Source organism: Cervus elaphus, chromosome 1, assembly GCF_910594005.1.
Source record: "Cervus elaphus chromosome 1, mCerEla1.1, whole genome shotgun sequence".
Classification (NCBI taxonomy): domain Eukaryota; kingdom Metazoa; phylum Chordata; class Mammalia; order Artiodactyla; family Cervidae; genus Cervus; species Cervus elaphus.
Window position 1 is genome coordinate 87,668,910 of NC_057815.1, and position 23,907 is coordinate 87,692,816.

Genomic DNA, 23,907 nt, shown 5'->3' on the forward strand with positions numbered 1-23,907 from the left:
CAGATCTGCCTCTCCCCGCACACAGGATGCCTGAGCCAGTTTCCCTATTTGCAAAATGATGCTAAAAGCTGGCTCCTACAGCACTGTGGACATCAGAGGTGGTGGGGACCCTGTGACAGGGACTCATTAAGCAGTGTCTGTGTTCCCAATCTGCTGCCCTCACACCCAGCCCACAAGCCCAGCTATGTGGGGGGTGGGGGGGGGCAGGACCTCAGACGGGGACGGTTACCATATGCCTCGCCTCCCCCACCCAGAGTCCCTCCTGGAGGTTTGGTCATGAGCCTGTGGTCTGGGGACTGCGCCTTGTACTCCTTGCAGGAGCTCTGGCATCGGGGTACAAGCCAGCCTGAATAAATAGACATCCCTGAGTCAGGGTCTCTGCATACCCCACCCTCCCATGGCCCTCAGACAGGTGTTCAGTGACTGTGCTCCTATTTTAGGGAAAGGCTATGTCTTTCTTAGCTGTCAATAACATTTCTAGTAACTTTTAATTAAACATCTACTATATAATAGGCCTCATTATATTGTTAATCACCTTAGACTTCCCATCTCACCCCCCTCCTGTGAGCTAGAAGGAGGGGAGTGCAGGGGCTGTGAGACTGGCCTCTGGACTCAGAATGCCTAGACTCCAACCCTGGCTTCCTCGTTGTTATTGTGTGATCTTAGGTGGGTTCCATGGCCTCTCTGGGTCTCACTTCCTGATCTGTGAAAATACTTCTGAGAAAGCAGTTAGAACTGTGTCCAGCACACAGTAAGCTCTTGATACATACTCAGGCCCAGAGAAGGGACGTGTTTGGCCCACGTTTGCTGACGGCAAATAAGAGAGCTGGATTTGAACCTATGGCCCAAGCCTCCTTCTTTTCATGACCACACTGCGTGAGGGGACCAGTGGCTGGCAGAAGGGCTTGCCCAGCCCAGGGCAGTCTCAAGAGTGCCTGCAGCGAGAGTGTGCTAAGAGTGACGGGTGAGCCCCCTTGTTGTGCCAGGGCAGGCAGCCCCTTCTCCTCGGGGTGGGACAGCACCCTGGAGGGCTGTGAGCCCAGACTGACACGCCAAATCCTACTTTCTTTGCAGCTTTTTGCCATGATCTTTGCCATGTGCCTCTTCCGGGGCATCCAGTAGAGGGTGTGGCCTGAAGCTTGAAGACTCACCCCGCCCACCACTGCCCAGCACCCAACGCCCTCCCCTCCCCCGCACCCCTGCCCTCTTGGCCCCGGGGGAGCTCTTGGCCCCTGGGGAGGAGGTGAGGCCATCCTGAGTGGCCAGGAAAAAGGGGCAGAGGAAAATAGCTATTTTTTTAACAAAACAAAATGAAGACAAAACTATGGACTGATACAGCCCGTCTGGACTGGAGTGGGCACCGCAGGTTCACTGCATGGACCCGGGCACACCCAGGAGGGAGTCTGCACTGGAGACCAAAGCAACAGCAGGCCCAGGCCACCTCCTCGGCCCAACCAGATCCGGCAGCCGGGGACCTGGGCCCTCGGCTCGCAGCTTCAGGAGTGGGTGCCAAGAACGTAAGGATGTAGGCAAATGAAGCAAAAGAAGATGTTGGAGGAAGCCTGGCGAAGCCCAGGGGGCCCCCAGGAAACCTGGTCACCACGTCCTTGAGGATTTGAAACCTACTCGGATTCCCTGGTCCCCCAAGGATGGAGTTGTCCTGCCTCAGGCCGGGGCCAAGAGTAGGATCCAGACACTGGATCCAAGAATGGCCCGGCTGGTAGGGTCCACGCTTCCCCATCTGTCGGACTGAATAACCTGGAAAGCCCAGAGAAGAGCAGTTTCTCATCCACAGTCACACAGCACATGCATGACCGTTCTGAACAAGAACCCCGTCACCCCGAGGCTGCCTGTCACTCCTCCCAAGGGTCTGCTGGTCCCAGCAGATCGGCTGCTCTCACGGCTCCCTGGCCTCCGCATCCTGGTTTCCCAGAAGAGAGAGGGCAAGCTGGTCAGGAGTAGCCTCCTCCCAGCTCCACAGCTAAGAACGTTCTCCACCCCCTGCCCACCTCCCCACACTTCTCTAAGTCCCAGGAACACACACACACCACAGCCCCTTTCCCACACTGCCCACCTTTCCTCACAAGCCCCTCTCTGGCTCCCAGGGCGGGAAGGAACCCCCTGGATCATCTGGCTCACCTCTCCTCACTCAGAATTGCCGCTTGGATGCCTTCTGCATGATCCCTGCCAAGACTTCTCCATCTTCTTCTCACACACCTCCAAGGTCAGGGAGCTCACTACCTCCCAAGACAGGCTTCTCTTTGGACCGCTCTGACGTCAGCATCAGCTCAGTACACGCGAGAGGTTTCTGCTTTCCTGTGGTTCTGTCCGTATCATGCCGTGTGCGCTCTCTCTCTGTCCCCAGGTGTGAAGGCCACACATTGTCCCCCCGCCCCCGAGCCCCTTTGCCCTCAGGCTAAAGACCCCCAGAGCACCTGTCAGTTTTGCTCTGCCATGGCTTTCTGGTCTCCTCACCGTCTGTAGCACACACTTCTGAGTGTTTCCTCTAGGATCTGGCAGGGGGAGGTTTCCTCACAGACTCACCCACACCTACACAGCACCCACAGATCAGCCCCTTATATGTGCAGGTCTCAAATTCCAGACCAGTGTTGGCAAGTGCACTGCAAGATGTCTCGACCCTGACCAGTCAGGAGTGGCAGCTGGGCAGAGGATCTGAGCGCTGGTCTGGGCTCAGTGGGCAAGGGACAGTGTGATCTTGATTAGTGATGTCTGCCAAGCAACTCGGGCTGGATTGGTGATGTCTGCCACAGGCATGGGCGTGGAAGGGGTGGTATGTTACCTGCTCTCCTTCTATCATTGTTCCGTCTTTGGGGTCTGGGAAGGACCCATTCTGTCTCACAGGCCCTAAGCCAGCTTCCAGCCTCCCCTCCAGCCTTCCAGCTGCCAGGAGACGGAGCAGCGGCCTAGAGCTCATGCTCCCCTGCTCTGCCACCTGACCCTCCTGACCACCGGAGCTCTCTCTGGTCTGGATCTTTCCACAGTGCTCCTGTATCAGGCTGCCCTGGCACCTCCATAAATGATGTTACAAACTCCCTAGTGACCCGGCGTCCCCAGGACCCCGGAGGCCACGCAGCTGGTACTCTAGCCGGGTCTCTAGACCCACCCGTAAGTTGTCTCCAACTTCCTGCAAAGGGCTGGTATGAGGTGGACAAAATAAAGCAAGCTGATTAAACGGGGGTTAGGGTCAATTTGGGCAACTGTGTGGCTTCAGTGTAGGGGTGCCCTAGGCATCAAGGCCCCATCCAGTCCCCACTGCCCAGATTTTGGGGCCTTCAAGGTAAGAACCACCAGGCATCAGACACCACCCCCTACCCCACCCCCCCAGGCCCCTGAGATGAAAGGCTGGCCGTGGAGGAACATCTGGGGGAGATGGGTTTGAGGGCGGATGTGAGAGTCTCTCATCACCAAGAGCTTTCCAGAAAGGGTCAAGGAGCCCGGATCTGCCACCACTGACTACATTCTGGGGCTGGAAAGGGGAAGCAGGCCTCTGCTCTATAGCATTAATGCAGGCTGGCAGCTATTTGCAAGGCTATCTGCGACCATTCTGAATAGGCCTGAGAAGGCTAAGCCCAGCCCCAACAGCCCTCGATGGGTGCAGATGGCAATTTGGGGGCTGCTGGGGAGGGGGTGGGGCTTCCTAGGTGGCACTGATGGTAACGAAGCTGCTGGCCAATGCAGGAGATGTAAGAGACATGGGTTTGATCCCTGGGTTGAGAAGATTCCCTGGAGGAGGGCATGGCAACCCACTCCAGTATTCCTGTCTGGAGAATCCCATGGACAGAGGAGCCTGGCTGGCTATAATCTATAGGGTCATAGAATCAGGACACGACTTAGGCAAATTAGCATGCACACATGGGGTGGGGCGGGGCAGGGCATGGAGTCTCTTAGCTGAGACTTCCCGAGCCTGAAAATAGACCAGGAACCAGGGAGACCTTGCACTTGGTCACATACCGCACGCAGTACTGAAAAGGCCACCTTCCTGCTTAGGGGCCGGGGGCTGGGACCCTGCCCAGCATCCCACATCCCCCCTCTCTCCTCTCCACGCCTAAGGAGCCCAGAAAGGACCCTCCAAGCCAGCTGAGGCCCCAGTCCCCCATCTCCCTAGAAGCCCCCTCGTCCCTTCCCTGGTGGGTCCTATCTGTTGAAAGTCTATTTTGGAAACTGTACATGTTCCCTGCCGTAGGTAGCAGAGCTAATTTATCATGTTTATCCCCTGTGAGCCTCCCTTTTTTATATTATATATCAAGAGGAGTTTTTGTAATATAAAACAGGACGCCCACACTGACGGTTTTGCACTGGTTTTTGTGACTGTTTCTTACAAAAAGAAAAAAGAACGAAGAATAAATAGTGACCGTGAGGAACGGTGGTCTTGATTGGGGGTGGGGGCGGAGGAGGCTGGGGCTGAGGCAGGAACTTGGTGGGAGTGAACCGGGCGGGAACACCCTGGATCTTCTCGAGCCTTCAGGAGGGACAGCGCCGTCCCTGCGGGCCCTCGTTCACCCTCTCAGGAGCCAAGGCCGTGCCACCCGCCCCAGCTTGGCTGGCCCAGCCCAGCCCTGCTCCGGCGCCCACGCTTCCCCCTTCCCTGCCAGCCTCCCCACCCTGCTCAGCGGTTGGTTCTTAGGACAAACCGTCCATCACTTGCTGGCGCAGTAGCCAGGCCTCGAAAAGCATGCGTCAGCTTCAACACAGCGGGGCCGGCGGGGGCGGGGGGCACGGCCCGCCCGCCACCAACACCACCTTCCAAAGGCCGCACTGGCTCCGGGCCTGCCTGGGACTCGGTGGAGGGGTGCGGCGGGGTGGACACGATTCTACAGAGAGACCAGAACCTCAGCCCAAGAGACGGAGGCCCCGCGGGAATGGGCCGTCCTCAGGGTCCTGCTTCCCCTGCCCTCAGCCGCAGCCAGCAGCCTTGGGCTCCCGACCCGCCTAGTGGGCTTCCGTTAACAGCAGTGGCATCACTGGGCAAAGGCCATGGCGCCGGCTTTGTGGCCGCAGGGACAGCTGTGGGCATGGGGGAGGGCAGTGAGGCCCAGGGGCGGGGTGGGGGACCCCCACTTGGCAGCAGCTAGAGCTGGGCTACACCTCAGGACCACCCAGCCCGCCCCTTCAACACGGTGCTGAGACAGGAGGCAAGTCTGGGCCCGGCTTGCTTCCCTGCACACCCATCCCCAGGACACGGGGGCCGCCAGTCCCGGCGTGACGGAGCGAAGGAGGGACTCGCGGTGGGGGCTGGGCAGCACAAGGGTGCTGGGCCTGCAGGGGTCTCAGCCCCTTCCGGGCAGTGGGGGAGACGGATGTGAGCGGAGGAGGCCTGCTGAACTGTTTCTTTTTTTTTTTTTGCCCTACTGAGATTTGAAAGGTACCCAGTCACACCCACAGCTGGGCCTCGGTGGCAAACCCAGGACAGAAGGCCAAAGGGCAGCACCCTGGGGAAGAAGGGAAGGTGGCCGAGGGGGCTGGGCTGGGTGTGCAGCAGACCCCGGAGGACACGCCCAAGTGAGGAGGAATGCTCTTCTCTCTGCCTGACCCCAAGCCCCATCACTGACAGGTGGCCTTCATCCGGGGTTACCCGGGGGTCCATCTGTCAGGGCCGGCCTGGGGCCGGGGAAGTGCGCGGAAGTGCAGGGAAGGGGACGTTTAGGGGGCCTCCACAGGCTGGGGCCAAGGCAGAGAAGCCAAGAGTGAGCCCGGGGCTGAGGACAGGGCCCTGCTGCCCCTGGGAGGCGGAAAGGGAGGTGCTGGCTCAAAGGCGGCCCCCCACCCGGCTCCCTGCCAGCCCACAGCTGTGCTGGGCGTTTAGGGGGCACAGGGGCCCCTGTGTGTGGAGGGGGCCTGCATGGAAGGGAAGGGGCCCAGGGTCGAGGTCTCGGGTCTTCCAGGCAGGGGCTGGAGCCAAGTTTGGCAGCTTGGGCAGCGTTGGCCGGGAGGTGCAGGGGACGGACAGGGAGGTGGTCCACAGCCTCTCAAGAAAGAAGGGTCTCGTGACAGGGGAAGGGGCCTGGCCCGGCTGGATGCCCGTGACTCAAGCTCTCCCGTGAGCATCTGTCCAGGGGGATCCAGAGGCCGGGAGGCTCACGAGAAGGAGGCATCACCGTGCAGGGGGCAGGACGGGGTACAAGGGCCCCGTTCCCTCCCCAGCTCTGAAGGCCCGAGAGATCACAGCATCCGGGGAGGAAGGGGAAGGCGCCCGCCCTGCCTGCCCAGGGCAGGGTGCTTCCTGCCTTCCAGAACCAAAGGGGACCCGAGGGCGGTCCCAGGGCCTCCCTGCCCCAGAGGGGCCCCTGGCCCTGCGGGTGGCTACACCTTCTTGGGTTTTCGGCCGACTTGGTAATAGTAGTAAACGCTGATGGCGACAAAAAGGAGGCGGCTGGCCAGCAGCAGCAGGATCCCCTGAGACACGAGGCCCGTCTCGGCTAGCGTGGCCGTGACCACTGCGGGAGAGAGGCGGGGGGGAACAGGGGTCAGGAGCGCTGTTCCTCCCCGCCCCAGCACGGGACGCCAGGGACCCCGGGGCAGCTGCCTGGCTGACCACCGACCCGTCCTGCCCTGAGCTGGGGTGTCCGGCCAGCCACAGGTAGGTCTGCTGTCAGTCCCCCACGTGGCAGGGACAGGGGCGAGCATGTGCGCACAGCTGGGCGTGTGTTGTCCCCTCCCTGTCCTGGGGACACAAGGGAGCGGTGGGTGGTGGATACACAGATGTGCACTCAGGAACAGGTACACGTGAGCCGTGTGGGCACTGGTGTGCGCACACACAGGTGAACACGGCCACACGAGTCCCTCCCCCGCACACGGGCTTTCATCACTTCCCAGAAATCAAGTGGCAAGAGCTGGGGGAGGTCAGGGATTAAGCTGCCGGCACCCCGTCAGCTACCCGCCGCCACCCCCCCAGCCCACAACTGTCCAGCTCAGGACTCACCCAGGAACTGGACCGAGAAATAGCAGGCTTCAGTAAGCAGAGTCCATCGGATGATGACCTTCTCAGCCGTGTAAAGAGCATTCCACATGATCAGGGAGATACCTGGGGCCAGAGACAAGGAAGGGACTGGGCGCGGGGTGGCCTGATCCACCACCCCCCCACCGCCCCGGTCCTTGAGGCAGGGGCAAGGGGTCCGCTCCTCTTCCCTTCGGCAAAGTCGCCAGGACCTCTGGCATCCCCTGCCCTGACTCACAGGCAGGGAGGTTTTGGAAGGGAGGCTGGATCGCACCCCACAGATAACTCTGAACGTCAGACTGGGACTTTAGCCTGCAGGTAATAGGGAGCCATAGAAAGTTTTGGCGACGCGGAGGGACACCACAGGTGTGGGGTTTTAAATGCTGTCGTTCACTTTCCTAACAGGCACTGCTTGTGTGTAACTCAGGCTGGAGAAGAAACAGAAGCGGTGAGGGTTTTACAGATGCTGTGTTGATTTTGCCTCCTCTTCTAGGCTGAGAGACCCTGGAGGGCAGAACCTGGGCTTCCTTCATCTCTCTATCCCAATGCCCTGGTGGAGCACTGCATGCAGCAAGCGCTCAGTAAGTGCTCCATCTCAGATGACAGTTAAGAACAGCCCCGAACCACAGGTGATGTTCCATCAGTGGCCGCAAGATGGTAGCACACAGCCGGCAGAGACAGACTCGGCAGCTAAAGGGCGGGCTCTGGGAAGCAGAGCCCCAGCACAAAGAAAAGAAAGGCTCCCCAGGTTTCCCTTGCCCTCCATGGGCCCCCTAGTTGCCCATCACCTTCCCAGCATCCGCCCAGCAATACTCACTGAGGAGGGCACCGCCATAGAGGCGGATGGGGGTCTTGCTGGTCACCTGCGCTCCGTCGAAGACCGCATCGTAGAGCTGGTCTGGAAAGGCAAGGGCCTGCGGACAGTGGGAGGGAGGCTCGGGGTGAGGGGCTCCCTGTGGAGCCTTCCCCTTGGACATCTCCTTCCCTCCCCCAGCAGCAGTCCAGGGTCAGGACCCTGACTGCCCCCATCCCATCCACGGCAGCAGAGATCTCAGGTTCCAAGGACAAAGAGTCGGGACCGTGGACCAGGGGATCTTGGATGCTCCAGAGCAGGGCACAGATGGGGATGAGCATCTGAACAGGTCAGGGAGGCGGCCAGAGAGCCCGATGGTCCTGCAGGGAAAGGCAGCAGGGGGTCCCAGGGAAGGGGAGGGTGCCAGGTCCCAGGGCTGTGGCAGGGACTCACCATTATGGCAATGCCGGAGAAGAGAACAGCAGAGACAAACTGCCAGACTCTGGGGAGACGTGGAGAGGAAGGTCAGAGGCAGACCCCCTCGCTGCCACCCCCAGGTCCCACCCTGGGACACTCCCCTCTCCAGGCAAGATGGAGGGATAGCTGGTCTGGAGGAGGAAACCAAGGGCGAGACTACACAGGGCCCCTCCCCACAGCATTGCCCCCCAGCAACACTCACAGGTCAATGCTCACCTGAGCCCCAAAGGCTCTCGAACAGCAAACTTGATCTCATTGCCTAAGACCTGGCTGATCTGTGGACAGAGAGGGGTCAGAAGGCAGCACTGTCTGCCCAGCTCACTCCCTACCTCCCAGCACCTGCTAGATGCTCAGGGACCCACCTGTGTGCCTCTGCTTAGCCAGAGTCACCTAGGCTGGGAGGGTCACACTGAGGCCACTCTCCACCTCCTCTTGATACCAGGGCCCAGGAGAAGCTGAAAATACGGGGGCTGAGAAATGTAAGCTCAGGCATCTCCCAGCTGTGGACTTGAAGCCTGGCTCTACCATTCATTGGTGTGGTCCTGGGCAAGTCTTTAATCTCTCTGAGCCTCAGTTTTCCTCATCCATAAAATGGGTTAATAACAGAACCTACATCTCCCAGGGCTAACAGGAAGATAAAATAATGCTTATAGAGCAGCTGGTGCCGTAACAAGCAAATAAATAGCACTCAACTAATTCTAACCACCTGTTTTCATTACTGATACTATTCCTCTGACATATCCATTACATTTCCAGAAGATACGAGCTGAATCTGGGGGCCCCCTGCAGCTACATGGGTCTCAGCTACTCTTTTCCCCAAACAGTGGGCCAGACCCGCCTCCTCAAATTGGTGTTCAGAGGCAGACCCCTGTGTGTGGCTGGTTCAAGGCCCCCCCTCCGACCCCGGCCCACCTTGGAGCGGTGGACCTCCCCATCGTCGTCCTCCCCGCCCACGCCGAGGATCTTGCGGGTCTTCAGGCGGCTCACGAGGTCCGTCTGGCTGTGCTTCTTCATGAGAGGCGGGGGCTGCTTGGCTGCCATTGTGTCCTGGGGCCCGGCCTCTGCAGGAGAGCTGCAGGGAGACACCGGTCTCAGCCGCCAACCTTGACCAGCACCCAGATCTCAGAAGGCAGCCAGACCCCAGCCTGGGGCAGCAGGTGGACACCAGAGGACTCTGAGGGCCCGGGCTTAGTACTGGGCTCCCTAACCACCCTGCTGTGGGATGAAAGGGGCAAGTCACTGCCCTGTCCTAGCCTCAACTTCCTCATCTGTAAAATGGGTTAGAGCAGATGGTCTTAAGACCTTCCAGCTCTACCAGCCCGTCTGGTCTAAATGGATGTGGCCCACCCCCAGTGACCAGGCTGGAGGCAGCCTTACAGACAGCCCCCTGTAAGTGGGGGAAGTGCAGGCCTAGGATGAGGCATTCAGGCCTGGATGGAGACCAGACCTAAAGATTCTTAGAGGCAGGGAGCTAACTGGGGCCTGGGTCAGCCTGGCCAGAAAAGGGAAAGGTCTGCCCAAGCCTGGGTAGGGGTCCTGAGTGCTGGGGTCCAGGCCCCCACTGAACTTTTGCCCAGACAATTCCTACTGCCCAGCAAGCCCTCCCACCCACCCACCTACCCACACTCCCAGACAACTTCCACTCAGCCTGCCAGCACTGGAAAGAAGAGCGGGGGGACCCCAGGACCCAGCCGAGCCAGAGGAGGGACAGCCAGGAGGGACTCTGTGGCAGCAGTCCGGCCTTACCTCTTCCCAACGCCCCCGCCCCGCCGCCCCGCCCCGCCCATAAGCCCTGAAGGCCCCCAGTCGCCAGCCTCCCCCCAGCTCCACCTCTGGCCGGGATCTTGAGCACCTACTGTGTGCCGGGCAATGGAGACGCTGAGGGGAGTTGAGTGGCCGTCCTCACCTTCAGTCAGCACAAAATCTACGCGAAGGAGACAACAGTGTAAGTCAGAGTGAGGTCAAGGTGTCCAGAAGCTGGCCCCAAGGGGGGCCTCCTGTGACCACAGCCATCCTGCTAGATGGGTACCACTTATACCCATTCTACAGATGAGGAAACCAAGTTTAACGAAGTTCAGCAGAGACCAGGTTAAAAAATGGTAGCAACCCCCACCCTAGTATGTGGCCCACTCATGCTGGGTGCCTCCCACATCCCTGCACCTCATTCCCACCCACAGTAACTCCAGCAGGGCAGGAAAACCACCCCCCGATAACCCACAAGGCTCAGAAGTTGCCTGTCCCTCGGCCAGGGACCCGAGGTGGGCTTGCTGGACACCCCTGACCAGGCCTCAGATGCAGGTCTTCCTGTCTTGTGGCCCCAGCCACGTCTCAGCCTCCCGGTCACAGCCAGGGCTGCCAGAGGGAGGGCACAGACGTGTCCCCAGGTCACCTCCAGCCCTCCAGCCTCCCAGTGTCTCAGAACAAAATAAAGCGCCCAGCAAACAAACATCAGAACCAAGACTCACACGGCGGGACGTTCAGATAATGTGGCTTTAGACCAGATGAACTGGGCATGGAGCACAGCGGCCCCGAGTTTGGGCAGAGTGGTCATTCAGTTCAGTTCAGTCGCTCAGTCGTGTCCGACTCTTTGCGACCCCATGAACTGCAGCACGCCAGGCCTCCCTGTCCATCACCAACTCCCAGAGTTCACCCAAACCCATGTCCATCGAGTAGGTGATGCCATCCAACCATCTCATCCTCAGTCGTCCCCTTCTCCTCCTGCCCTCAATCTTTCCCAGCATCAGGGTCTTTTCAAATGAGTCAGCTCTTCGCATCAGGTGGCCAAAGTATTGGAGTTTCAGCTTCAGCATCAGTCCTTCCAATGAACACCCAGGACTGCTCTCCTTTAGGATGGACTGGTTGGATCTCCTTGAAGTCCAAGGGACACTCAAGAGCCTTCTCCAACACCACAGTTCAAAAGCATCAATTCTTTGGCGCTTTTTTTTATAGCTCAACTTTCTTTATAGTCCAACTTTATAGCTTTCTTTATAGTCCAACTCTCACATCCATACATGACAACTGGAAAAACCATAGCCTTGACTACACGGACCTTTGTTGAAAAAGTAATGTCTCTGCTTTTGACTGGAGGTCTTTTGTGAGTGATGCCCAGACCCAGCGGCCCTCCAAAGCCCCGCAAGCCTAGTGCCTCATCTGTAAAAAAAGGGCAGCTATGCTTTTCCCTCCCGTGTTTATACACGCTCGGGGAGTGGGAGGCGGCAGCTGGTGGTGACCCGGAAGGCAGCCCAATGCCCAATGCCGGTCAGAGGGGGTGGCCGCCAACCCCAGCCTGGGGCAACCAGGGTGTGACTGGGCTCCTCGGGGCGGGACGGGGGCGGGGAGGTGGCCCAGGCCCTGTCACAGCTCAGTCACTTGCCGCCACCTTCTTGTGAATCCAGGTAGAAGGTATAATTAGACTTGCGTCCCTCCCGATGCCAGATGGACCGCGGGAGGCTGCCACCACGAGGAACAGCCCAGAGCGGGCCCCCACCCGGCCCTCCACCAAGGAAGCACCTGGCAGCCACCCTTCCACTTCCAGCCTCCCCTTTGGTCTTTTATTTGCATACAGCAAAATGGACCTTCTCTGTGGTCTGTAGTGCTAAGAATCGTAGCACAAGGACAGGTAACACCCCCTCCACTCAGGACCCTCACCACTCAGACCCTGCCCTCGCCCCTAACCCCTGGCAACCACCGATCTGTTCTGTCATCTGCCGCTATAGTTTTATTTCTGCACACGTGTTACATAAATGGAATCATACAGTATATAACCTCAGAGACCCACTTCCTTCTTTCGTTCAGCATCATGCCTTTGAGACCCATCTGCGCTGTGTGTATGGACGGTCCCTTCCTCTTGGCAGGAGAGTGGTATTCCCGGATGTCAATGTACCAGTTCGTTTCCCCTATCACTCACTGACTGACATCTGCATTGTTTGAGAGTCTGACCATTAAGAATAGAACTGCCATAAACATTCGTGTGCAGGTTCGGGTGTGACCATGAGTTTTCATTTCTCTAAGGTAAATGCTTGGGCGTGGAATTATATTGAATTACAATATACAGTAAATCTACACTCAACTCTAGAAGAAACTGCTAGACTGCGTTCCAAAGCAGCGAACCCTTTACGTTTCCCCACAACGCACAAGTGTTCCTGTTCCTCCACGTTCTCCCCAGCATCAGCCATTCTCAAACTTGACTTTGGCCCTTCATATAGGTCTCCCTGGCATTTTAACCCTTCTCACCCAGACCGGCCAGGATGCCTGACTCAGTTCTCCTGTGCCCGTCACTAGCTGTGTGGACAAGTCACACAGCTCTGAACCTCGGTTTTCCCCATCTGTGAAATGGAGCTGTAATTCTCAGCTCCCAGATATTCAGGGGCAAAAAGAGAAGCTCAGTTCCAGCACACAGCACAGCACCTGCATGTTTAAATGAAAGACGTACATTTAGTAAGGATTAGCTGTGAGCCGGGCACGGGGCGGTGGCACCTGGCCCCTGCCCTTCAGCAGCTTACAGTCTGGGTGGGGGTCGGGATGCTGACCTGTCAGCCACCCATCAGAGCAAGTTGCTTCTCTGAGCCCCAGTGTTCTCGTCTGTGAACTGGAAACAATAATCCTTACATTTTCCCTAGGACTGGTCAAAGGAGACACAAAATAATAGCCAGAAAGTAGTTAATAAAGGGCCAGCTAACTGCTAAAGCCGGAAGAGCCTGGCTGCCGAAGCTGTACTCTCCCAAGTTCAAAGCCCAGGTCTACCACTTCTTAGCTGTGTGCCTGTGGGCAAGTCACTTAACCTCTCTGGGCCTCAGTGGCCCCATCTGCAGCTGGGAAAGCCAAGGGTCTTCCCTCACTGGGAAGCTGTCAGAAAACACACATGGAGAGAGTGTGGGGCAGTGCCGGCAACACGCCAAGTGCTCGGCTGAGATGGGCACCGAGGCACAGACACCCCCTCCTCCCCACACCCCCCATGTGGCAAGGGCTCGGATGGAGACCGGGAAGGATCAGGAGAACGGCCTAACTAGCATTTCCTAACGTCTGCACCCGCTGGACGAAGCCCCAGGATCTCATCGCCTAAGGCTGCGCTCCGGGCTGGGTCAGCGATCCCCACTCAGAGGGTCAGCTGCCTTCCTCTGCCCCCGTGCCCTCCCCACCAACACAGCACAGCACTCCCCTTGGCACCACAGGCCCAGGGCTGGTACGGACGGCAGGGAGGGGGGGGGTCACAGCGTCCTGGGCGCCATCGGACGCCCAGCATCGCTGATGTGGGATGAGCCTTATCCACAGACACTGCCGTCAGGAACCTGGGCCGGAGGGACCCACTGTCGCCACCCCTGGAGCCCAGGGCCCGGCCCCAGCAGTGAGCTCACCACCGACAACAGGCCCTGCCGCCTCCCAGGGAAAGTGAGATCCTGAACTTTATCTCCAGGGAGCAGGGTCCCCAGCAGCCGACCGGGCCTACAGAGCTAAGTGCTCTGAGCGCTGAGTCCCGGAGCTTCTTCACCCCAGGACCGGGCCCTGCTCCCCCCAGGGAGGGCCGGTGGGCAGCTCTCACCAACCCCTAAGCACACAACCCTGAGATGACCCCACACACCCCCATCTGCCAGTGAACTGTCCTCCCTTTCAAGGCCTCTCCATGTGTCTTTTTTTAGGAGTGGCCCCACTTTAACCTAAGACAGGATGAAGGGAGTGTCCCCCGCTCCCTCCCTGCACCCCAGCTGGACAGTGGCTTTGGGACAGCCAGACCTGGGTTCGAATCCTGCTTCTGTAAGGCGCAGCAGCTCTCCCCGTTTCTGCCCCTGTGCTAATGAGAAGGGGCACTCCACAGAAGTGCGGGGGGGGGGGGGGGGGGAGGGAGGGAGAGAGTACGTACGAGCAGGTGCCAAGAGCAAAGCGCCCTTCCGCCCTGCCCAGGGCCAGGCCAAGCCGAGCGCCTTCACCTCCCCTTTCCTCACCCAGCCCTGCAAGTGGAAAAAGCCTGCCTGTCACAGCTGTCTCCCTTCCGTGCCCAGGCCCCGCTGCCCCCTGAAGGGCCCCTAGGGCTCCCCCGGGGGGTGCCAGATTGGTGCCAGGCTGCCCAAGGCAAGTGAGAGAGGGGCGGGAGGAGGGCTGCCTCTCCACCGGCCAGGCGAGGAGAAGGGGAAATTCGTCTTGCAGCCCCCAGACCCAGCATGCATGATGTTTTGCATGCTGCCCCCAGCCAGCTTCTCTGACCTCAATTCCCAATAATCTGGCAAATCACGGGCCTTCGAACAGTTGTTCCCCTTTCTGAACCACCGCCCTCTGCTCCTCCCACCCCGAGGCCCCCGCCTCCTCAAGGGTTTTGCAGTGCCCCTCCTCCAGGGTGCCGGCCCAGGGCACAGTGCCCTCCCCACTCTGAACTCTCAGTGGCGGCCACAGGCCGCTTCCGGCCCACCATTCTGAGCATTTCAGGGCCAGCTGGCTTCCCCAGGACCCAGCGATCTGAAGGTAGAGCTGGTATTGTGCCCACCTGAGAACCATCCTGCTGGTCCCCAGACAGAGACACTCAACAGCACAGATGAATACCAGACAGGGGCCAAGGCAAGCAGGCCTCCCCCACCCCACCCAGCACACTCAGGATCACCCTCTGAGCTGGCAGGGCCCGAGGGGAGGCTCTGCTCCAAACACAGGCTGCCAAGGCAGAGCGCCGAGGCCCAGGGCGAGCAGGCACTGCCCCGGGCCACGCGTGAGCTGGCAACACAGGACGGGCAGGGAAGGGACTCTGTGGTCGGGCAGAGCTGGGTTCCAATCTGGCACCTCCTCTGGCCAGGCGGCCTTGGGCAAGCAGGTCAGGGGTGCTGAAGACTCCCCGAGAGTGGCTGGGCTTTCCCCTGGCATCTGGGGTGCCTAGGAAATGGGTGGAGACTGGATGAGAGCATGGGATGAGACCCCACCCCCACCCCCAGAAAGCCACAGCCATCTCAAGGGGAGTGCCACAGGGCAGCGCTTACTGACCGTTTTGCTCACCGGGCCTGGACAGCTCGGGGCGTGGCAGGAGCTCAACAAAAATTTGTGACAAAAGTTGGGGGGAAGGGTTTTGAGGTCCCCTGCTGGCCAAGATCTGACATCCTTCCTCCCACCCCTGTAGGCCCTTCGTCCTTCCTTGTCCGAGGCCAGAAAAGAACACCCGCAAAGACCTCCCAGAGGCTGAAGGGGTGGAAGCGGCTGTGATGGGACAGAGACAGCAACGCCACCAGAGACTGGACCGAGAGAAGGGCTCACTGGGGCGGGGGTGCTGGGCAGGGGAGTGCTGTGGGCTGGGGATTACAAGGGTCAGGGGAGGATGGGAGGGTGGGTATAAACTTCATGATTGGGTACACTTGGATTCAAACCCCCAACCCTTTCTCTCAATTGTTCTGTGACATCAGGAAAGCTACCTAACCTCTCTGAGCCTCCTCATTTGTGAAACCACAGGACAACGTCTCAGCTCACAGCGTTTTGATTAGACAGACTGAGAAAAGGCGTGGAGGGGCCTGGCCCCTGGTGCTGGTCCAGAGGACAGCAATTAACAACACTCACGAGGCAGCCCTCCAGGCCCTGCCCCCACAGCAGATCCATGGGGCTGGGACATCACTCCCGTGTCAGTCTTGGAGGACCTCTCCCAACACCCCCAGAGCCTTCCCGGGAAGCCCGGTTTCCATAGAAACAGATGGACTGCAGAGCAGTCCCCTTCGTGGAGACTGTGCCCCCACGAGGGCTGGCTTAGGAACCTAACCGGTAGGGGAGGGGGCCTAGAACACCCACCAGCTGCCAAGCCTCTGGTGATTCAGGGGGGAGTCACTGCTGCTGAGCATCAGAGCCAAGAGCTGCTTCCTTTGCAAATAAGACCCTCTGTAGGAGGGTCAGCGCACCTAAGGAGAAACACCCCTGGATCCTCCACCTCAGGAAAGGAGGCAGTGGACAAGTACTTCCAGACCAGGAATTCTGTGCTCACCCCCAGAGCCCGATGAGAACAGCTGTATTACAGATAAGGAAACTAAGGCCCAAGTGACTTACAGACATGTGTATCTCGGGCTAAGTGACAAAGCTGAAATTCCAACCAAGTTAACGGTGCCTAATGGATATTCAGAGAGGAGCTCATGTGTGTGTGTGTGTGTGTGTACGTGCTGGGGCTGGTGTGTGGGGCTGGGGGTGTGGTGTGGTGAACGACACCCAACAAGAATCAAGCTCTAAGCCTTCTTCCCCATCACATCTCCCCTTGAAAGCCCCTGGCGGGTTGCCAGCATCTGAACCCCGCCCTGGGGTCCAGCCTCCCTCGGATGAAGGCCCTGTGGCTCCGGCAGGACCTGGGGAGGGCTGCAGGGAGACCCATTGTTCTGTTATCACATTGGTACAAAATAGCTGGAAATGGGGACTGGATCATGCAGCGGAGGAGTGGGGGAAGTGAGAGCCGGAGTCTCCCGGCCCCGGGCAGAGGGAAGGGAGGCAGGGAGAGCCCAGCAAGGGCACCGTGGGGGCTAGGAGGTCCAGAGCCGGCATCATCCTTCTTGCAGCCCTTTCCTAGGGCAGCCCATCAGCCCCTTGGGCAAGAGGGGGTGTCTAAAGACCCCCAGCCCTGAGCCCTCCGCTTAGTTAGGCCCTCAGGCAGAGTGAGTCTCCAGTCTCAAGGGTCCAAGTCTCTGGGCTCTGCCCCATGAGTCCTGTGCCTTTGGGCAGATTGACTTCCTGGAGCATCCATCCCTTCATTGTAAACAGGGCGGCAACGCCTGACTTATTAGGTTGTCAGCAGGGTCACACAGCTGCATCACGGCCACCATCACGGCGGCCTCTGGGGTGCAGGTTTTTGCCAGGGTGGGGTGTTTTCCTCAGCGCACACGGGCTAAGGGCAGAAGCTGAGGTGAGGGTACCACACGGCAGGACTTCCTTGCAGCGTGTCCCTCGAGAGCAGAGCGCAGTTATTCTAAAGGCCAGCCCGCCTTGTCTCTCAAGTCGCCGGTGAGTCAGGGGAGGGCGGGTCCCAGCTTCACCACCCGGACTTAGGATGTGTCAAAGGCGAGGGTGATGGAGTAGAACCGGCCAAGGAGAGGAATCAATTCAAATCCCGCGGGGACATAAACCTGCCCCCGTGACAGGGCTCGGCAGTCAAGAAAGGGATTCCACGCCCCATTTCCAAGAACCTCCAGGAACACAGGAGCTGGCAGCAGAAGGTTTGACAGAAGCTGGAAGGCTGAGTCCTGAATCATTGGCCCGCGAGACAGGACAACTGAGGTCAACCACAGACTCTGCCCTCATGGGAAAGGGTAAGCCGGGGCCTGACCTTGCGACTCAGTGTCCTCTGTCTCAAAAAATGAAAGCATGGTCTCCAGGGCCCCACCTGGCTGTGATATTCCTGACTTGGTTTCCAGACCTGTCACTCACCAGCCACACTCCAGCTCCAGCAAAGAATCCAGCACAGGCTGTCCCGCCCCCAAGTCCCACCAGCACCTTGCTCATTGGCTCTAGAAACACACAATTGTGCTGCCTTTCGACTAGTTCTCTTTCTTTTGAAGCTGCAGAATTTCCAGGACAGAGGAAAGTCCACATTTTTATCACGAACATCTCTAAGGCCTTAGGGACAGAAAAAATGAAACATCCCCTCTGCGTTGGAGAGGGTGAGAGGGCAGGGCAGGCAAGGAGCAAGAAGGAGGGGACACGGGGTATGGGGGGGGAGCTGTCACTGACTTCCCCAGCCCTTTTGATGGCCATCCACTGCCACTCAGGAGTCACTGCGAGGGGCATCCTTGTCCCTACCGTCATAAAGGGCAGAACACATGGAGAATTCCTGTCCTTTTCAACCCAGGAACGGGCCAGCCTCCCCCCTGGCCCAGTGACCACATCAGGGCCCTCAAAGGCAGCTGGTGCTTCCAGACCCTGTGCGGCCACGGTCATCGGGACAGCCTGGCTTCCAGATTCCAGTGAGCTCTTGTGAGAAGGCAGTGGACATACCCTTTGCCCCTCCGAGTCCTCCCACCTCCCCTGCCGCTGAAGATGCTCAGAAACTTGGAGGGGAGGAGAAAGGGAGTTTCCCTGAAGAGATGCTCCACTATTTTGAGCCAACCTTTTCATAAGCAAGAAGCTATTTGCCCTTTGGGTGGGCTGGGAGAGGCAAGCAGAAAGGTCCCGGTACTTCTCCTGGGGCCTGGATGGGCCAGAACCACAGACCAGAACCGGCCACCCTCCCCAGGATGTGGGGCTCTGGCATGATCAAAAGACCTGTGTTGACATCCTGGCTCCATCACGCCGCTAGCTGCATGGCCTTGGGCCTGTGACACCACCTCTCTGGGGCTCCTCCTGTTTCCTCCTCTGTAATAATGACATGCACCTCCCGCCCATGAGAAGAGGCACAAGAACCCCTAACACAGCACTGATCTCTGGTGGACGCTCGAAAATTATGGTGCTGTTATTTTCAGACAAGGGAATTCAACGTCTTTGCTCAGTCTCTCCCCTGGCCATATCAGCTTCAGAACAGGTCTCCCTGTAGTGGCCGCATGTGGATACGGAGTCGGGGGGTGCTTCCAGGGAAGGGGCCATAAGAAGGAAGTGGGAAGAGAGAACTAGGGCCACTCTGGAAGAAGACAGCCTGAGTGTACGGACCACAGGTGGGGAGGGAGCACCTTGGAAAGGCCAGGACTAAGTCTGTGTGGCTTCCCTCCGTGTCCCCAGCATTCGGCCAGACCTGGCCCTGCGAGAGGAGCAGCCACTGTTGCGAATAAATCGTTGGGATGCAGGGTGAAGGGAAAATATTATGAGCTAGGAGTTAGAACATTGGGCACCCCACCCTGTGCGATGGGAATGCTTATGCCCTCTCGGCCTGCTTCGTCTCCTATCTCTTCCCCACCCTCTCTCTCTACTAGCTGCACTGACTCCCTGTGTGTGGATGCTCAGTCACTCTGCCATGTCTAACTCTTTGCAACCCCATGGACGGTAGCCCACCAGACTCCTCTGTCCGTGGGATGCCCAGGCAAGAATACTGGAGTGAGTTGCCATTTCCTCCTCCAGTGCATCTTTCTGACTTAGGGATCGAACCCACAGTTCTTAGGTCTTCTGCATTGGCAGGCAGATTCTTTACCACTGAGCCACCAGGGAAGCCACTGGCTCCTTACGGTTCCTCAAAAAGAGCAGGCATATTCCAGCCTCAGGGCCTTTGCACAGGCTGTTCTCTGCCAGATCTTTAGTCCCTGAAACTCTCCCCAAAGCTCACTCTCTCAAAACCTTAGCTGAAAAGTCACCTCCTCAGGGAGACCTCCCTGACCTCCCTATTGGAAATGGTGACCCCATCCTTGGCCTCAACACTCCCCCAACACTCAACTTTCCCCCGCCTCACCTCTCAATATACTATATAATTTGCTTATTTACTTTATTAGTTATTTGTCCCTCCCTCGCTCCGTGTCAGCTCCAGAAGGGCAAGAATCTTTCAATTTTGTTCACAGCTGTCTCGTAGTGCCCAGAACTATATCTGGCACTTTATTCATTAAATCATGTTGGCCTAGCCCTCACTCACAGTTTTGTTCAGTAAATGAAAGAAAGGAAAGAACAGTTCTGGGCTGTGTGAATAACACAGGTCACTGCTAACTGCACTGTCCCTCCCATGCCAACCCCAGGACCAACAAGCACCAGCAAGCCCTTCCTCCAGCAGAGGAGGGAGGACCATAAGATCCTGCTGGAGGGCAGGCAGTTGAGTGTGGGGCTGCAGGCCCTGGGGTGGGGGTGGGATTGAGGGGTCTGCAGAGAACAGGCCTGAGCTGTGCATCCAGCAGGTGCTGACGGCCAAACATGGTTGGAGGGCTTTGGGCCTCAACCCTCCACTCCAAATTTAGAAGGATATATTAAGCTGACAGCAAGTGGGCAGAAAAGGAGGAGTCAGAGCCGCTGGTTCCCAAGACAATGGGGCCTGGAGGGGACCTTGGAGGCCAGAGGGCCCGTTTTACAGATGCCATAACAGAGGCCTGGAGAATACCGTGGTCTTATTTATTATACTAACAACCCAACAAGAAAAATCTTCGCTCCCCCTGGGCTAAACGGAACGAGGCTGGAAAATGGACTTTGCCCCGTCCTGGCTCACCACCTCCTGATCCAGGTGGCAACTCAGAGCCATGGACCTGCCTAGAGGTGACGACGGAGTCCCTGGTATCTGCGGGCTGGGGGAAGAGAAGGTATCAGCCCCTTCCCCACAGGCCACCAGGGCTGGAGGTCCAAGAAGCCGCTCAGTGGGGGCAGGCATCCCCGGTGCCCTCCCCGCAGAACGGCCCCACCAGGAAAAGTTTGTCCGAAGGAAATCAGGCAGGAAGTGCGGGGCCGTCCGTGGGGCGGCGAGGCCGCCTTGGGCGTCGGCGCTGGGATCTGGGCTCTGGGCTCTGGGCTCGGGAGAAGCCTCGGGGCTCTCGGCCTCCACCCTCCACCGGGCTCCCGCCCCCGCCCCCTTCGCTCCTGGGTAGAAACCCGCTTCCCCCCCGGGCCTCGCGGGGGCGACGGGAGCCCAGGACCCGGCGGGGGAGGGCGGGGCGACAGGACGCCGAGCGAGATCCCCACCGCTCAGGGGGCGCCAGGGGTGGGCGCGGCGTTCTGCCGGCTCCCCTGAGGACCCCCAGGGTGGGTGCGCGTTCACGGCCCAGGGTTGGCAGTCCCTGGCCACTGAGCGCCAGGACAATGGCCCCGCACTGCCCCCGTCCCGCTAAGCGCGCGGCTCCGGAGAGAGTGGAGAGCGCCGGCTTCCACCTGTGCGTCCCTAACCCCCTCCCAACAACTGGGGCTTAGGCGCGGCTCCCGCCTCTGCTGCCCCCAACCCCCGAGACTGGGGTCTCCCGATCTGGCTCCTCCCCCCTCCCATGGGTCCTTTATCTCCCAGCTCCAGACACCCACCCACTTTCTGAGGCTCGAGTCTGCGAGCCGTTGGGGGGGGGGGGGGAGCTCTAGGCGGTAGCTCTGGGCTGTTGGGCGCCTGCGGTCGTCCCCGCCCCCGGCCCCCCGAACCAGAAGATCCGACCAGACTTGTGGGCAGCGGGAACTCTGCCACCTCCAGCCTCGACCCAGCGGGGGCGAGGAAAGGGTCTCGCAAGTTTGTACCGCGCGCACCCCGGACCTGGGAACAATGGAGGGAGGAGGAGGATGGGGACGGGGATGGAGCGGGGGAGGGGACAGAGAACCGAGCGCGGGGACCGAGTCAGACCCCAGAGCGGGAGAAACTGCTTTCCGCTCGGCTTCTCCCTCGCTCCGAAGCAGAGAGCCCGAGCCCAAGACGGGGAGGCCGAGGGCGGAATCAACAGTCCAGGAGGGAGGAGACGGAAGAGGGAGGAAGCCAGAGGAGAAAGGGAAACCGAGTCAGAGGACAGGGCAGCGAGCGGAGAGCGCGAACGAGAGGACCAGAAGGGGCTGCAGGACGGCGCCCAGGAGAGCCGAGGATGGGGGTGGGGGCGGAGATCCCCGGGGTCCCGGCAGAACCTGCCGGCGCCAAGAGGTGCTGGGGCGCCCGGCTCGCGCCCACTGGGTCCTCACTGTCCCTGGCGGTCCCTGCGGCCGCAAGAGCCCCGCTGGGCTGTGCTGCGCAGGCACCCGGCCGGCTGGCGGCGGGAAGGGAAAGTGCGAGGCTCCGAAGCGGCGGCGGGGAGCAGAACTTACGTTCGTAGCGCCTGCTGGCGCCGGCGCTGCGCGGAGCTGGGGGACTCGGGCCCTCGGGCGCTTCACATCGCGCCGCCCGCGCGGGGCAGGGCAGGGCAGGGCCGGCTGGACTGCGCGCGGCGCCCTGTGCGGCCGGGGTTTGCCCGAGTCTGGCGGCCCGAGCTGGTCCCTCCTCTCAGTTCCGCGCACAAGCCAATGGCGCGCCGTCCCCTCCCACGCGCCGGGCTGCCTCGCCCCCGAGGGTGGCCGCCGGGGCGGGCGGGAGAGAGGGGTTGGGGGGACTAGGCCCCCCGGGCTCCCCAGCAGAGGCGTTCCCGGAGATGGCCTGCGGGGGGCGCGCTCACGCCCCTGGGGGAAGGCGGTCGGGAATCCTAACGGAGGGCGGGCGCCTCCCAGGGAAGACTTTCGTGGCAAGTTCTCCTTTCGTGAGACTATCAACACCCCCATAGGTTGGCAAGCCACCTTGTCTTAAATATCCTTGGGGTATCCCCTGGGGCCTAGGCCAGTATCTAAAATGGAAAGGACTCTGCTTCGACTGGTAGATACCGAAGTGTGTAAGAACACAGTTGTACAACAATGGTCCCCGTTTTGCTGAACGCCCGCTCTGTGCCAGGCACCGCGTGCTGCAGGAATTACAAGTATTAACTCATGTAATTCTCACAACCACCTATGGGGCCGGGATGATGGATCCCATTTTATAGACGGCCGTCATTAATGTTTGATTTCATTTAGCCTTCTGGCTTCCAGCCTAGGCTCACCCTTCTGGTCGCCCCTTATTTGGTGTGACTTTGTCAAATAACCTGACACCATCAACCCCTCCAACCTGCCCCCCCCCCCGCCACCCCTCCCTCCCCACGCACACTCACACATCTCCATCCTCCAGCCTAATATCCGACCTCAGCCAGGTTGCTGCAAATAAGATCTTATCTGGGGCTCATTGGCACCGTGGGGGGAGGGTGGGCACTGTGGTGAGTCCTTTTATGCCCACACATCCTGTGGTGGGGAAGAGGGATGAGAATGGAGTTTGGGGGTCCCAGAGGCTTTCTGGGAACCTTTCAGCCTAAAACTAGATTCCTACAGCAACAACTCCCCCCACACACACCAAGATTCTGGGTTCATTTCAATCCTTTGTTACCAGTAATGTGTTTCCCTACCCCACCTTCCACCAACCTCCTCCTTAGAAAAAACATCTACCTCTTTATCTTGGCTGATGGTCTCAGTGGGGGAGGAGGTGGCTGGAAGAGGAAGGCAAGGCTGCTGACAAACTCCCTCTTCTTGGCAAGATAAACAAAGGGGGCAGAGAAAGGTGAGTGGTTCCCCCAGGCTTCTAGCTAGGTGGGCATTTTGACTCCAGCTCTGAATTTTTTTTTTTTTCCTGCACCCATTCCTTAATCAGGTTTAGGGATCTCCGACCGGCCCAGATCCAAATCCTGACTCAGCCTTTTGGAAACTGTGTGGCTGGCCCCAGACGAGTTACCCAACTTCTAGCGGTTTGAATTTCTCAGTGTACAAAATGGGGCAACCAAAAGTAGGAACCACTATGGTTGTTGTGGACATTTAAATGGCAGCAACTAACACTTACTGGGCACTGACTATATCAGGTGCTCAGAGCTGGGGTGCCAAGCAGACTCGCATCACCCTCCTGGGAGTTAGGACTGGGTGGGAGATGCTGTGCCCTTTACACGGAAGTAAACAGGAAGTGCCTGTCTCACAGGAAGTGCTCAGTGAGGTTAGCTGTCTAATTAGCAAGGTAACAACTCTGATCCCGAGGCAGTGCAGTGGCCCACACTGTCACCATCCCTGCTGCCAGCCAAGTGCCTGGCCGGTGATAGCCAATAATGAGTGAATGAATGAATATGACTACAGATCTGGATTGTTCCTAGGTGTGCTGGGTGAAGCACAGACCCAAGATCTCCCTGACTGGAGTCTCAGGGCTTGGTAGTAGCCTTTATGACCACTTAGAGTCTCAGCGCACTGCCTTAACAGAACTGGCTCAAGCAGGAATGATGAGTTCATTGGTCATTCCTCCTGCCTTCCCAGCAACATGCCCAAGGGCAGGCACCAGACTCACTGGTATGCAATG

The 23,907-nt window shown here is 59.0% G+C and overlaps 2 protein-coding genes across 5 annotated transcripts in view; one reads left to right on the forward strand and one right to left on the reverse strand.

The window, feature by feature from the left end:
• TSPAN18 (tetraspanin 18) overlaps positions 1-4,378 on the forward strand; it is a 199,448-nt gene extending 195,070 nt beyond the window's left edge. For all 4 annotated transcript variants that reach the window (XM_043910022.1, XM_043910031.1, XM_043910041.1 and 1 more), the window contains one exon: positions 1,075-4,378. In XM_043910022.1, coding sequence (XP_043765957.1) covers positions 1,075-1,122 — 48 coding nt within the window. In that variant the 3' untranslated portion in view covers positions 1,123-4,378. The remainder of the gene's footprint in view (positions 1-1,074) is intronic.
• TP53I11 (tumor protein p53 inducible protein 11) lies at positions 4,304-22,012 on the reverse strand. Its single transcript, XM_043910064.1, has 8 exons — positions 21,825-22,012; positions 10,082-10,149; positions 9,138-9,297; positions 8,442-8,500; positions 8,202-8,250; positions 7,773-7,869; positions 6,941-7,042; positions 4,304-6,455 (listed from the first exon to the last, which is right to left on the reverse strand). The coding sequence occupies exons 3-8, from the start codon at positions 9,264-9,266 to the stop codon at positions 6,322-6,324; spliced, it is 570 nt and encodes a 189-aa protein (XP_043765999.1). The 5' UTR covers positions 9,267-9,297; positions 10,082-10,149; positions 21,825-22,012; the 3' UTR covers positions 4,304-6,321.
• Positions 22,013-23,907: the final 1,895 nt, after the last annotated feature.

Bases quoted from the DNA above. Each gene is read 5' to 3' on its own strand.
- TP53I11 (XM_043910064.1), bottom strand. From the start codon at position 9,266: ATGGCAGCCAAGCAGCCCCCGCCTCTCATGAAGAAGCACAGCCAGACG. The intron at 7,043-7,772 runs GTGAGTATTGCT...CTCTGGCCCCAG, and splicing joins CTATGGCGGTGCCCTCCTCA to GTATCTCCCTGATCATGTGG. The intron at 6,456-6,940 runs GTGAGTCCTGAG...TCTCTCCCGCAG, and splicing joins TTTCTCGGTCCAGTTCCTGG to TGGTCACGGCCACGCTAGCC.